The sequence below is a fragment of the Protopterus annectens genome, chromosome 10.part0 (genome assembly GCF_019279795.1).
Source record: "Protopterus annectens isolate FY-2018-M chromosome 10.part0, PAN1.0, whole genome shotgun sequence".
Taxonomy (NCBI): Eukaryota; Metazoa; Chordata; order Ceratodontiformes; family Protopteridae; genus Protopterus; species Protopterus annectens.
In genome coordinates this window covers 153,991,279-154,003,872 of record NC_056744.1, presented here as the reverse complement: position 1 = coordinate 154,003,872, position 12,594 = coordinate 153,991,279, and the positions used below count along the sequence as shown (strand labels likewise).

The 12,594-nt window shown below is 39.9% G+C and overlaps 1 protein-coding gene across 1 annotated transcript in view; it reads right to left on the bottom strand.

Annotated features, from left to right (window-relative positions):
* Nucleotides 1-12,594, bottom strand: part of PRKAR1A (protein kinase cAMP-dependent type I regulatory subunit alpha) — a 1,144,729-nt gene that overhangs the window by 136,825 nt on the left and 995,310 nt on the right. Inside the window, exon 15 of the mRNA XM_044085123.1 lies at nucleotides 3,080-3,201. Within this exon, the coding sequence (XP_043941058.1) occupies nucleotides 3,080-3,201 (122 nt within the window). The remainder of the gene's footprint in view (nucleotides 1-3,079; nucleotides 3,202-12,594) is intronic.

Sequence of the window (12,594 nt, the reverse complement as noted above, 5' to 3'; positions counted from 1 at the left end):
AAAAACATACAAAAGCAATCCTTTAGTAAAATGGGATATCAGAAAGGAAACACAAAAACAGTATCTATCAATCCACCATTAATATTACATCACAGAGCTGATCAAATATTAATAAACAAAGGCATTTTCGTCTGCAGAGAAAGTAGCTTGAGGCGATCAGTGTCCCCTCAATTACTGCAGTTACTTCCTGGAATGAAGTCAGACAACCACTGTCTTTCTCCAAGTTCTAGGATTCACATTTTCCATCAAAAACTTTTCTTGCCTGGTGATTTTCCTAACTGCTGTCTGTAACTGGACTAGTTTTCTCACTGTGTCCCATGATGCTGAAGTAGATGGGATGATCATGTGTTATAGTGGCTTCTAAGCCATATATGCCTCAGCTCTGCTGGGAAATTAAACACTGCTAACAATGCTGTAAAATATACCTAGACTACATACCCTCGTTCTTTAAAATACAACAGCAATGGAATAAAAGCTTTGCATTTACTAAAGAGTGATGTATTACAGTATCAAGCTATGAGAACCTGGGTAACCTTGAGTATATACTTAGGATCCAGCTCTATGGCAAAGCGTAAAAATCTGTTTGCTATTCACATAATTAAATCATCCTGGAATGAAGTATCTAGGCAGTTTAGCCGGGCTCCTATACAGAATAAGGTGCTCCCACTCAATTACCGAACAGCCTGCTTCAAATGTAGCAGCCAGTTTATTAAGGATAAAGGCTAATGGGTTCCCATTCCAAGCACTCCAGTAAGCCAATAATTCATAAATTGGTATGGACAGATATATATATTTTTTTAATAACAGCAAGTTTTTTTTTTTTTTTTTAACATCAGCAATATGGAGTGAGTCAACACTGAGGAGGTCACAATGCTCCATTAAGTACCGGTGCTGTTTTTCAAGTTGTCAGTGAATGAATTTTAAACTTCCGATTTAAAAATCTATAGAGAAGACACTGTTTACTACTTTTTTGAACATTTTGGGGTCACTTACTGCTCTCTTCCAAGAAGTTGATCAACAAAATAAGCCTCCAAAGTTTTGCTTTCTGCCACTGCTGGCCATATTACTTTTCAATTTGGCAGCCTTAGCACCTGATCCATTGGCAATGCAGTGCAGATGCTACACAGGACCACATTTCAAATACAAGGAATTAATTTCTGCCAACTAAGAAGAATTTAAAGGTGGATGATTGAAATCAACAATAGTGGGAGAAAACTGTTGTATCCACTAGTGATCATTACAAAATCTGGATTAAATCTGGACTGTAAGAGGAACCTTCTCTCAAAGCATCCAGACACATGCGTGTTGCCGAATGTGCCCATGAACTTAGTGAAAATATTTATAAAGCCAATTCATTCTTTTAAAGTATTACTTTACTTGCAATGAATGCAGTAGGATATTACTTGCATACAGTTCAACATGTTAAAGACCAGTACCTCTTTTTTATGCATTTACTTTCTTTTTGGTTTCCGTTAGTAGCTACTGTATGTGTCTTCCAGACACCGATTCTGTGCTTTATGTTCCAGATCATGTACCAAGTTAATACATTTAAAAACATCTATAATATACTACCTGATAGTTACCACATGGATGACATAGCAAATGATTCAGATCCCTAGGGATGCCAGACTAATGATGTTGTTAACCAAGCTGGAAGTCCGCATGATCTCCAAGTAGTCATGTTAAGGCATCTTAACAGTACATTCTGTTCCTGATGACCACTGCAAGAATACAGCTGAATGGGCCAACATTAACAAGAGGTCTGATTAGGGGACCTAGCACACCGTTAATCCTACAGGTAAAAAATGCAATTATTCATTCAATTACATTAGAAAAATGGAGCAAAAGATCCATGAAAGGAGGCTTCTGTCTGGTTAGAAAAATCTGTTAAGAGCCATATAAAGTCAACAGCTTTGGCATACTGACGTAAGGCCAGGTTGAGAAATATGATTCTCTGGGAGAAAATGGGTTGACCTTTTGCCCAGTTTATATTTTTCCTAAGCCCATAGACTCCATGGTAGTGGCAAAGACAATATTTGGTGTCTCTTCCAACAGCTGCACCAGTAAAAATGCATCTCCAGCTAAAAGTTCAATGCATGGTTTAGCAGTGATGGTTTAGGTTCCTACAAGTAACTGCATATCACTAACAATGGCGGAGTACAGATAAACGGCAGTGGTACAATACATTGATCACAAATCACTTTTATTTTATGAAGATCAGACAAAGCAGCCAGAGGAAACAAATGTTTAAGAAAACCTCCCATTTAAATTATTTTATTTTTTAAATAATGGCACTGAATGACAACAGCAATCCAATCTTCCTCTTCTGAGTGGGCAGTGTTGGATTACTCACAGGCTGGCTTATTTGTTTAATCACAAAGGTGACTGACTAAATAGTAAACCTAGCCTCAATTCTCACCCAGCTGCAGATTGTTGAAATATAATTTATGTTAAATTACAATTTGGAGCCTTCAGATAACTCAGTATGTTTTAGAGTCATTTTACAAATGTTCTCCCAAAAAGAGAGCCAAGTATCAAGTAGTAAACAAAGTACATATGGAAAAAAAGAGTACCAACTTACAAAAGTAGAAAGCTGCTAAAGGTATGGAAAAAAAATGGGTACCAACTTACAAAAGTAGAAAACTAAAGGTAGCTCACTAAGGGAAGGTAAGCAATCTGGGACAGTTATTTGTGGAAGGAAAGATCAGTGACGAAATAGCAAAGGTTAGTGGAAAAGTTAGTGATATCACAATGGAATTTAGCATAAACAGCACAAAACTAGATGTACAATAAAGAAACAATGTGCACAGGATTTCATTAAAGATAAGGAAATCAAATAAAAAGGGGAGGTTGCATGCAAAAAGATGACTGAATGGAAAAGCAAGACAGTTCAGAAAAGTCACATTTTATTTATCTGGAAAAATGCACAAAAAATCAGTACTATAAATGTTCAAACTGAAAAGGCAATGCAAAACAGATCAATTGCCTACAGCAGCTGAATAAACAAGTACATATGAAATGTACAGTCATTTCTAGTGCTAAAAGACGGAAGTGCACCCTAATCAGGAATTAACCTCACCTCCAAGATGATGAAAAATTCATCTCCAGGTTCTCCTTGCACGACAATCTTTTGACCATCCTCAAACTGAACTGGTTCCAAAGCATCTGCCACTGTAAGACGCTCCCACTTGTCCAAAGACTCTGGAATGGAAAAGTCAAACGATGTTTTATACTTCATTCAAGTTTCTACATACGCCAATTTACTCTTCCTTGTTTTCTACTCCAAGACGAAGGTAATCACTCAACAAATCAGACTCTGTTGATAAACTGGACTTGGTACCAAAATCCAGAAAAAAAAAAAAAAAAAAGAAAAATATTTGGAAATGCTAGGGTACAAAACCTCATACAACCTGAGGCACTCTAAAAAAAACCAAAAACAAACAAACATACTAATGTCAATATTAGAAACATCTTCAGGGCAAAAAGAACTGGAAATATGGTATAAATAAAAGTTTCATACTGTAACGATAAATCTGGATTATCAGAGTCCATCTTCTTTAGAACTTTGACAACATGAAACTTTTCCCAGGCTTCAGCTCATTTCTTACCCATAAAGCACCAACTACAAACCATTCTCCAGAAATGAAACATGCAGCTCCACAGCAAAGAAAGAGTAAGGTAACATAAAATGACCAATAAACTTCAAAATACAGAAAACACAGAAACAAGTTGTTAGTGTCCTGGGGTTTATTCAATGCTCCAAGTATACAGCAAAAGCAGCAAAAATGCAGTCACAATACACATCCACATGAACGCTTTTCAAAATCCATTGCGTTTTCGTTTACAGAATGCACACTTCCTCAGATGAATGAATACTAATGAGCTCCCTTAACATTCCTTATATAATGTCTCTAATTGATTAATTAATTGAAGAATGAGTTGAGTCTCAATACGTGAGAGGGTGTAGAATGACTAGTAATGATGAAGATTTTTTGATGGAATGTGATTTGTTAGAAAATATGTTTAAAAATAGAGGTTACCCAGAGAAGTTTATCAGAGACATCAGACATGAGGTCCTAAATGGTAGAGGGACTAGATTTCAACCTATAGTTAAAGAGCCTGATAATAGCAGGATAATTGGACAAAGTGGAAACACAACAACAAATCCTGACAATTTTCATTCAGCACTTACTCTTGAGTACAACACTATCAACAATAAAATTAGAAAAATTTTTTGTAAAGAATGGGATAGATTCACAGAATTAATGGATTTAGATAAAATTAACAAGGGCCCTGTAAAGATAGTGTATAAAAATTCCAGAAGTATGAGAAATATTCTGGAAAACAAAAACATTAGTACTTCACAAGAAAGAAAGAGAAAGGGCACCTATAAGTGTGGTAGATGTGCCCAGTGCATGTACATTCTTAACGGTAACGAAATTAATATCAAGAGTAGGAACAGGGTGTTATTAAATAAAATTTTTTTTTATAATTGTGAGTCCATGGGCCTAGTTTACTTTGCTAGTTGTACAAAATGTTCTTCGTTCTATATAGGAAAAACGGAAAGGAAATTAAGAAGAAGAATTTTTGAACATCTTAATGATATTAAAAATGGTAAGGAAACCAATGCTCTATACAAACATAGCAAAGAATGTCATCAAGCTAGTTTTCTTTTTTCTGTTATTGAACATACAGCTAAAGATAACAGAGGAGGGCCTTGGGAAGAAAAGTTAGAATATAGGGAGCTATGCTGGCAAATGACACTAGAATCATACCACCCACCAGGGTTCAATGAGCATACTAGTATTTTACCATTGCTTAAATTAAGGGCAGCTAAGCTTTGAAGTTGTAACTCTTTATTATGTTATTAATTTTAAACAATTTATTTTCTCATGTGCAAAAACAGTATGTTTGGTTTCTATTTTAATATTTATTCCTACTTTTACATAGGTTCATTATTTATTAGTATACAAGTTTTATAATGATATGAATTTATCAAAATTGAATATTTTAAGAATTAATAAACTTTAGTTTTTAGCATACTGATATTTAAATCAGTATAAAGAAGAAAGTTTACATATTTATTTATCATCAAGCTGCTATTTTTTAACATAATCAATATTTTAATATTTTATTAGGAAGGTAAATATAAATCAAGGATGGCATAATTTTTGTAGTGTAATATTTTGAATGACCACTAGATGGCTTCAAGTTCTAAGCTTTGGATAAAGAAAGAAGTTTATTTCTTAATTCTATATTTATTAGTTAGTACATTGGTATACAAATAATTTTTAAACAAGTTTTTTAACATAAGTATTAAAGCAATGGATTTTAAACAGTGGACAATATAAGTTAATAATTAATTTTGGAATAATTTAGACATATTTTTTAAGCAAAGGTGTTAGAACAAATGCATATTTATTTGTTGTAATACATTTTCAATCAACTCATTCTTCAATTAATTAATCAATTAGAGACATTATATAAGGAATGTTAAGGGAGCTCATTAGTATTCATTCATCTGAGGAAGTGTGCATTCTGTAAACGAAAACGCAATGGATTTTGAAAAGCGTTCATGTGGATGTGTATTGTGACTGCATTTTTGCTGCTTTTGCTGTATACTTGGAGTGTTGAATAAACCCCAGGACACTAACAACTTGTTCCTGTGTTTTCCGTATTTTGAAGTTTATTGGTGTTTTTTACCACTTTGGAGTTTCTTGTAACATAAAATGACATACAACTAATTACCATGCGTGAACTCCTACAGACCTCAGACACTGAAGGCCAGGAGAAGGATGCAGATACTGAAGATGATAGACTTTGATCACCTAGACCTATCTTTATTATAACTACACAGATTTCTTTTTCAGGTTGAGTGGGTCCAACCTTTCCTCTTATGCAGAAAACACCACAGTTCCTCTTAAAAACTACTGTAAGCAGACATACATGGGTAAACTCAAGGATTTAACTAAACATAGCAGCAGGCTGCAACTCAAACAATTATCATATTACAGCTTCTTTTGTGTTGTAACGCACACAAACCAAACAGAAGTTCCTGCAATAATGTTAGAATGATGCAAGCATTTGCCAAAGTTAGCACCACTTTATAAGCAGTTCATATGACAGTTCAAATAACAGTTCTTAAAGACGCAAAAACGTTGCTCTTGTCAAATTTCCCTGCACACAATAGTATCTCTCAGCAACAAAACTCCAGTACTGTGAACGTCTAGGTTGGGAAGATCAATATCCACAGCCTGAAACTGAAATCTTCTGGATGAGGTTATATCTACAAGAGAGCGAGTCTTTCAAGACAACGATTCAGATCTGCTCTAGAAGCAGGCTCAAATGGGGCAATGCTAAGATTTAACACAAAAATCAAGTCCTATGGCTGTCGGATTCTTCATGGGGGGGGGGGGGGTCTGATCAGAGAAGTACCCCTGAAGGATATGTTGTGTACTTTGAGGGAGGCCATTGAGTATGGCAGAATCCTTGATGAAAATGGGAAACAAATGAAAGGTGAAACGAAGTAACAAAATCTCTTAAAAAATATTTGCCAGAATGTCTCAAGAATGGCGGGCAGGAGGACTGAAAAGGGATCCAAATCCCTTGGAAACAGTCCAGAACATAAAAACATGCCCACTTTATTTGCTGGTACTTGGTCTCTGGGCAGACATTAGGATTTTAATAACTAAGGGCACATAAGCTGCATCCCTGGCCATTGACGAAATGGAGAAACCAGGTAAGGATGAGGCTTGGCAGTCCTTGAGTTTGCAGAGCACTGAAGGTCCTCAGAAGCAAGGATCCTCCAGAAGATGAAGTCAATGCAGAGGGAATTATACTTGTTGATGCCAAAACAGGACCACATGAACAGTTGACTTGTTCTGCTTTGGTTTCAGAAAGAATGTGAGTAAAGCAGAAAAAGTGTAGAAAAGTCCTAGAAACATTTTTGGACTAATTAGTCCCTTGACCTCTGTACGATGGGGCAAAAGTTGCTGTACTTGGCAGTGGACAATGATAAAAGCTGGTTGCAGCCAGTCCTCCTCAATCAGTGAAATACCTTCCATGCTACTGACAAAATAAAGAAACACATGATATCAACCAACAATGGCAGCCTGGGTGTTCGCCAATGTGTTGGCTTCCACAGGGAAAGTAGCTATAAGAAAACTACATGTAAAACAGAGCCCATTCCAATACCCTTATGGCATTCTTGGTGCAAGGAATATGACTGTGTTTTGCCTTGCTTGTTTATATACCTTATCCTCAAGGTGCAAAGTTGTGGTGAGTCCAGAAAGGCTTGAAAAGTAAACAGAACCACTATTTTCTCCATCATTCTGCAAATTTGTTAATGGCTGTAACCAAGAAATGTGGACTGTCTGCATTAAATGTCCCACCCTCACCAAGGGAGAAGCATCTGTGATGACCATTACTTCAGGAATAAGGAGGTAGACTGAGCAGACCTGAGTGAAACTGGGTGCATTTAGCCATCAAAACAGACAGATTTTGCATGCTATGGAGATAGCACAGTTGTGTATTTACCATAACAGCAAATGTCCTACTGAGGACTGCTGCAGTATTCCAAACTGGTTCACGCCAGATAACTTGAATATCCAGTCAGGGTACCAAAGCAAAAACCTTCCATACAACCATGTGTGTGATGTATGACCTAAGCCCATGAGTGTAAGAGTACATAAGTGGACATACGAGTAGAACACCTCAGACTATCTCCAAGCCAGGAAATCTGTAGAAATCTCAGGAAACTAGAGTAACAGGTCAGCTAAGAGGGGAGAAGGCAGAAAATGTTTTCTCCTTGGTCCATGAATGGAATAAGCAAATCTAGAAAAATGGGGATGTAAGGTAGGAATAAATGTGGCAACAGTGATCACAAAGACATCAACTGTAATGTAAATTCTTAAACTGTACTATGTCCTTCTCTAAATCACTGTTGGGCAATTCCCAAAGGTCAAGTAGTTTAAAGGGTAGTCGGATGATACCTAGGAGGCTGTCGAGTAGTCCAAGGAGGACTGACCTGGTAAAGGCAGCTCTGGATTTGGAAAATGCAACTACTCTAATACTTGGTAAATGTATGCACAAAGGACCAAGTAGCTGCTTCTAAGTCTAAACCCCTGTAGAAGACTCCAAAAAAGCCAGTGCTCTAAAGAATGTGTCTTCGCTGGTGAAGACTAGACTTGCCACTGGGACAAAAGCAGATGAATTCAGAAATCCAACTAGCACCAGTTTGTTTTGAAACTGGGCTACCAAGCTTTTTATTTTTGGAAGGAGACAACTGGTCAGTCTTGTGGATTGATCATCCCTTCTACATAGAATCTGAGCTGTGTACATACTTCTGTTAAATGCAGGATTCTCCCCCCCCCCTACTTTGTGGGTTTGAAAAGAAGGTAAGGAGACTGACGGCCTGATTGAGGGATAGCTCAATTACGATTTTAGACATGAAGGAAGGGCTGACCCTCAAAGACGCTCTGAAAGATAAGGGAGGGGATGCCATCAGGGTCTATAGCTCAGACCCATCTAACTACAGTAAGGGCAACTAGGAGTATGGTTTTCCAAGTACAGAATCTGAGAGAAGCAGACACTGCTGGCTCAAAAGGTGGAGGAGTAAGTTTGTCCAGAACAAAGTTAGGGTCCCAAGAAGGTGGAAAAGCTTTCCTACGAGGTTTTAGATGAAGCGCACTCTTCAAAACACGTTTTACTTCTAGTCTGGGCTTATAAGGAGGTTCAAGAGGTAAGCAAGCAGACATGACCAAGAGGTAAGACAAGACAGCTTTTAAGAGCTCTCAGACAGGACCAATGGGAGCACCCAGTTGTTTTAGACCATGGTTAGGAGCATGACACCAAACAGAATTTTTTTCCAGTTTAGCTGTGAAAGATTGCCAAGTAGTAGATTTCCTTGCCTCTTGGAGGAGCTAAAGTACGGCCTCAGAAAATTAGTGTTTAAAAGGGCTAAGAATACTAACATACCCAGAATGACAGGTTGACACATGACAGGCTGGGGTGAAAAAGACAGCCTCTCTATCGTGTGAGCAAGTCCACTTTAGGAGGTTGCTTGTGGTGTTAACTCCTACCTAGGCCATAGAGAAGGGGAAAAGTACAGTTGTGTACACTTACCATAAATGTAGATGTTCAAGTGTGTTCACTGCTGCAGTCCTAACCATTGGGTTATCCATGCTGTGGGTAGCCCTCAGTCGGTCTGAATACCAGAGTCAAGGTTTTGTGCGTCGGCTGCTGTCACTTGCTGGGTGACATCAGGTCATCCGAGCTATAAAGGAGAGCAGGTGACGCCATTACCGCAGTTTTTCTAGGCTTAACCAATCGAAGAAGTCCAATTTTAATAATTATTAAAAGTCCTGGGGTCAGAGACCCCCATAGAAATATGTGTCTCTAAGGAAAGCACATGTCAGGCGGGAGCATGACTGCATCAGTGAACAAACTCGAACATCTACGTTTATGGTAAATGTACTATACTGTATTATGTTCTTCATGTTTCACTGCTGCAGTCCTAACCATTGGAAAGAGTCCCAAAGCTGAGGAGAAGGGTGGAAGGTTAATATAATAGAAACTTAAGATTGGGTGAACATGCCCTGCAGAATTGCAGAGGCAAACCCAGCCCTACAGTTTGAGGATAGGTTCAGATGGTAATGTTTGGTGAAGGTGTGGACTGAAGTCCATGTGGGGTAACCCTCTAAGGAATGATGTGGAAGTAGAGGTTGCCCTAGTGGAATGGGTTCTGATGGTCCTAGGGGGTGGTTTTCCATGCAAGGAGTAGCAAAACTGGATGCACAGTGCTATCCATTTGGAAATGGTTTGTTTGGATATTGGTTTCCCCTGTGCCTCTGTTTTAAAGCTGACCACGAGCTGGTCAGATTTCCTGAATGTCTTTGTGAGATCCAGATAAAATCAAAGTTGCCTGTGCACATCCAAAGAATGAAGTATCCTTTCCCCCTTGTTCTAAGGGTTATGGAAGAAGGTGGGCAGGTGGATGGCCTGATTGAGGGGAACATCTGAAACTACCTTTGGCATTAAGGAGGGGGGCTGGTTCTCAGGGAGACCCTGCCTGCATGGAAGAAGATAAATGGCTCAATGGCCATTAAAGCTTGATGCTCGGACAATCTCCTGGCTGAAGTGACAGCCAGGAGAAAGGCAGTCTTCCAAGAGAGGTACTTTAATTCTGAGGTTGCTGCAGCCTCGGGCAGAGTAAGCTTTTCTAAAACCTAGTTCAGATTCCGGGCTGGGCTGTCTTCTGGGAGGCCTGATATTAGAGTCTCCTCTAAGGAATTGTTACATAAGAGGGTGGGAGAACAATGGCTGTTCTGTATCAAAGCGTGCTGAGGCAGCAGAGGTATGGATCTTTATGGAGGAGAAGGAGAGACCCTTATTAAGAAGCTCAGCCAGATAATCTAGAATACGAGGAATGGAGGGGAGATGAATGTCTGCCCCCCTTGGACTGGCTCCAGGAGCAGAATCTTTTCCATTTTCCAGCATAAGATTTTCTGGTGCTGGGCCTTCTGGCTTCTGTGATGATGTCAATGACTTGCTTGCTTAGCATAGATTCCTTGTTGGTTATGGTAGAATAAGTCATGCTGGGAGCTTGAGTGTCTGAAGGTCTGGGTGCAGCATTGTCCCCCCGGGACAGCAGGTGAGGTATCAGAGGGGCTAGAGAGAGGCTGCGCAGCAGTGGGTACCATTCTGGGGCAATGAGTTTTCCTTTTGGTTTTTCCTCCCTTATCTTGATTAATACTTTTGGAATGAGAGGAAGAGGTGGGAATGCATACACAAAGCGTGTATTCCAAGGGAGGGTCAGGGCATCGACCTTCCGGGCCAGGTGATGGTAATCCCTGGTGCAGAATTTCTGTACTTGGTGAATTAAATGATCAGATGGGCTAGGTGGTTCCACCTGTAGTAACACAGAATCTTTTTTGTACTGCCGATATTTGGGTGCTGTCTCATTTAATGTGGTCTCTCATTTTAGCAAGAGTCTCCTCAAAGGAAAGGTCTTCCATAACAGAATCTGTTCCATTGGATTTCTCTTCTGGGGAGGCATAATCCAGGGGGAAGGAATCTGTGAAGAGTAGACCAGCGATCCACCCCCCCCCCCCGCCCCGGAGGATGCCTCTTCCTCTGAAGAATCCTCTTCCCTAGTACTTTTAAGTGGAGAAGCAATACTGGGTGAGGGAGCGGTAAAGCCCAGGGGAGGAGTAAGGGACATAAGGGTATTCAACAGGCCTTGAGTGAAGTGTTGCCAGTCGTTAACGGGTTCTTTAGCTGGGATAAACCTTTTTTTTTTTTTTTGCCATGGAAGTCTGCTCTACGTAGGGTAGGAGGCCCCAACATAGGCCTACACTCTTATCAAGTTGGAATCTACCTCTTCCCTTACAAAAATCTGAGGAATCCCCCTAGGGCCTTCCGAAATCATTATCCATGATTCCCCTCAGACATCCAAAAGAGATGACTGCTTCGCCTCTGTGGACGTACTTTTGTTTGGATCCAAGGTGGCCTGAACGTCAGGCACGGTATGTGGATCCAAACTGTGAATGGGTCATGTCTCCAGACTCTCCACCTCGAGAGAGATATCAGTTTCCAGAGACATAGCAGAAGGTTCAGGCCTTTGCTTTTTGGCCCTCTGCTTCAAACTCAACTTGCCATCAGGTCCCGAAGGCTCCTCCATAGAACTTTTTGCTAGCAGCTTTAAGAGCTGATTTTCTAGGTAGACAGCTAAAAAGGATAATCTACTCCTTAAGATTTTTGGGACAAATGCCTGACAACTAGAGCAGTATTTATGGTCGTGGTTTGAGCCTAGGCAGAAAGTGCAGTTTTGTACCTACCATAAATGTAGATGTTCGAGTGTTCACCCTGCTGCAGTCATCACACTTGGGTTATCCTGCCATCAGGCAGTCCCCGCAGTCGGCCCGAATTCCAAAGTCTTGGTCCAGCATCGGTTGCCGTCACTTCTTCCCTGACGTCAGTGCGCCAGGGGTATATAAGAGGCATCCAACGCCATTTTCTTCAGTTTTTCTTGCCCCAGATGTCAGGTGCCCCCAATAGGTAGGCAAAATATAAATATATATATATAAAACAAAACCCTTAGGCACAAGCAAATACACCACAGAGGCAGTATAGGATAGAGTGGTAGAGATAAATTCAGCTGTTTCAGAGGGGATGGAGAGAGGGTAACCTAGACTGCAGCAGGGTGAACACTCTAACATCTACATTTATGGTAGGTACAAAACTGCACGATGTTCACTGTGTTACCCTGCTGCAGTCATCACACTTGGGTTGAATCCCAAAGCTAAGGATGGGAGGTGGAGTCAAAGAGGGTTAGAAGAAACTAGTATGCCCTGCAAAACTTTTAGTTATGTACTCACCATAACTTCAGATGTTTGGGATCCATCTCGCCTACATTCTGACTGATGGGTTCGGAGCCGATCCCTCGGCTCCGACTCGGCACGCTTATGCCAAAGAGCGAAGTCTCTTATTGGCTGAGCTTACTATATCCCAGGATGCACCACTACCAGTCCCCCAGATCTAGTTTGTCCGCATACATGCACACATGCACGCCCTGCTTATATAACATCGTCAGAT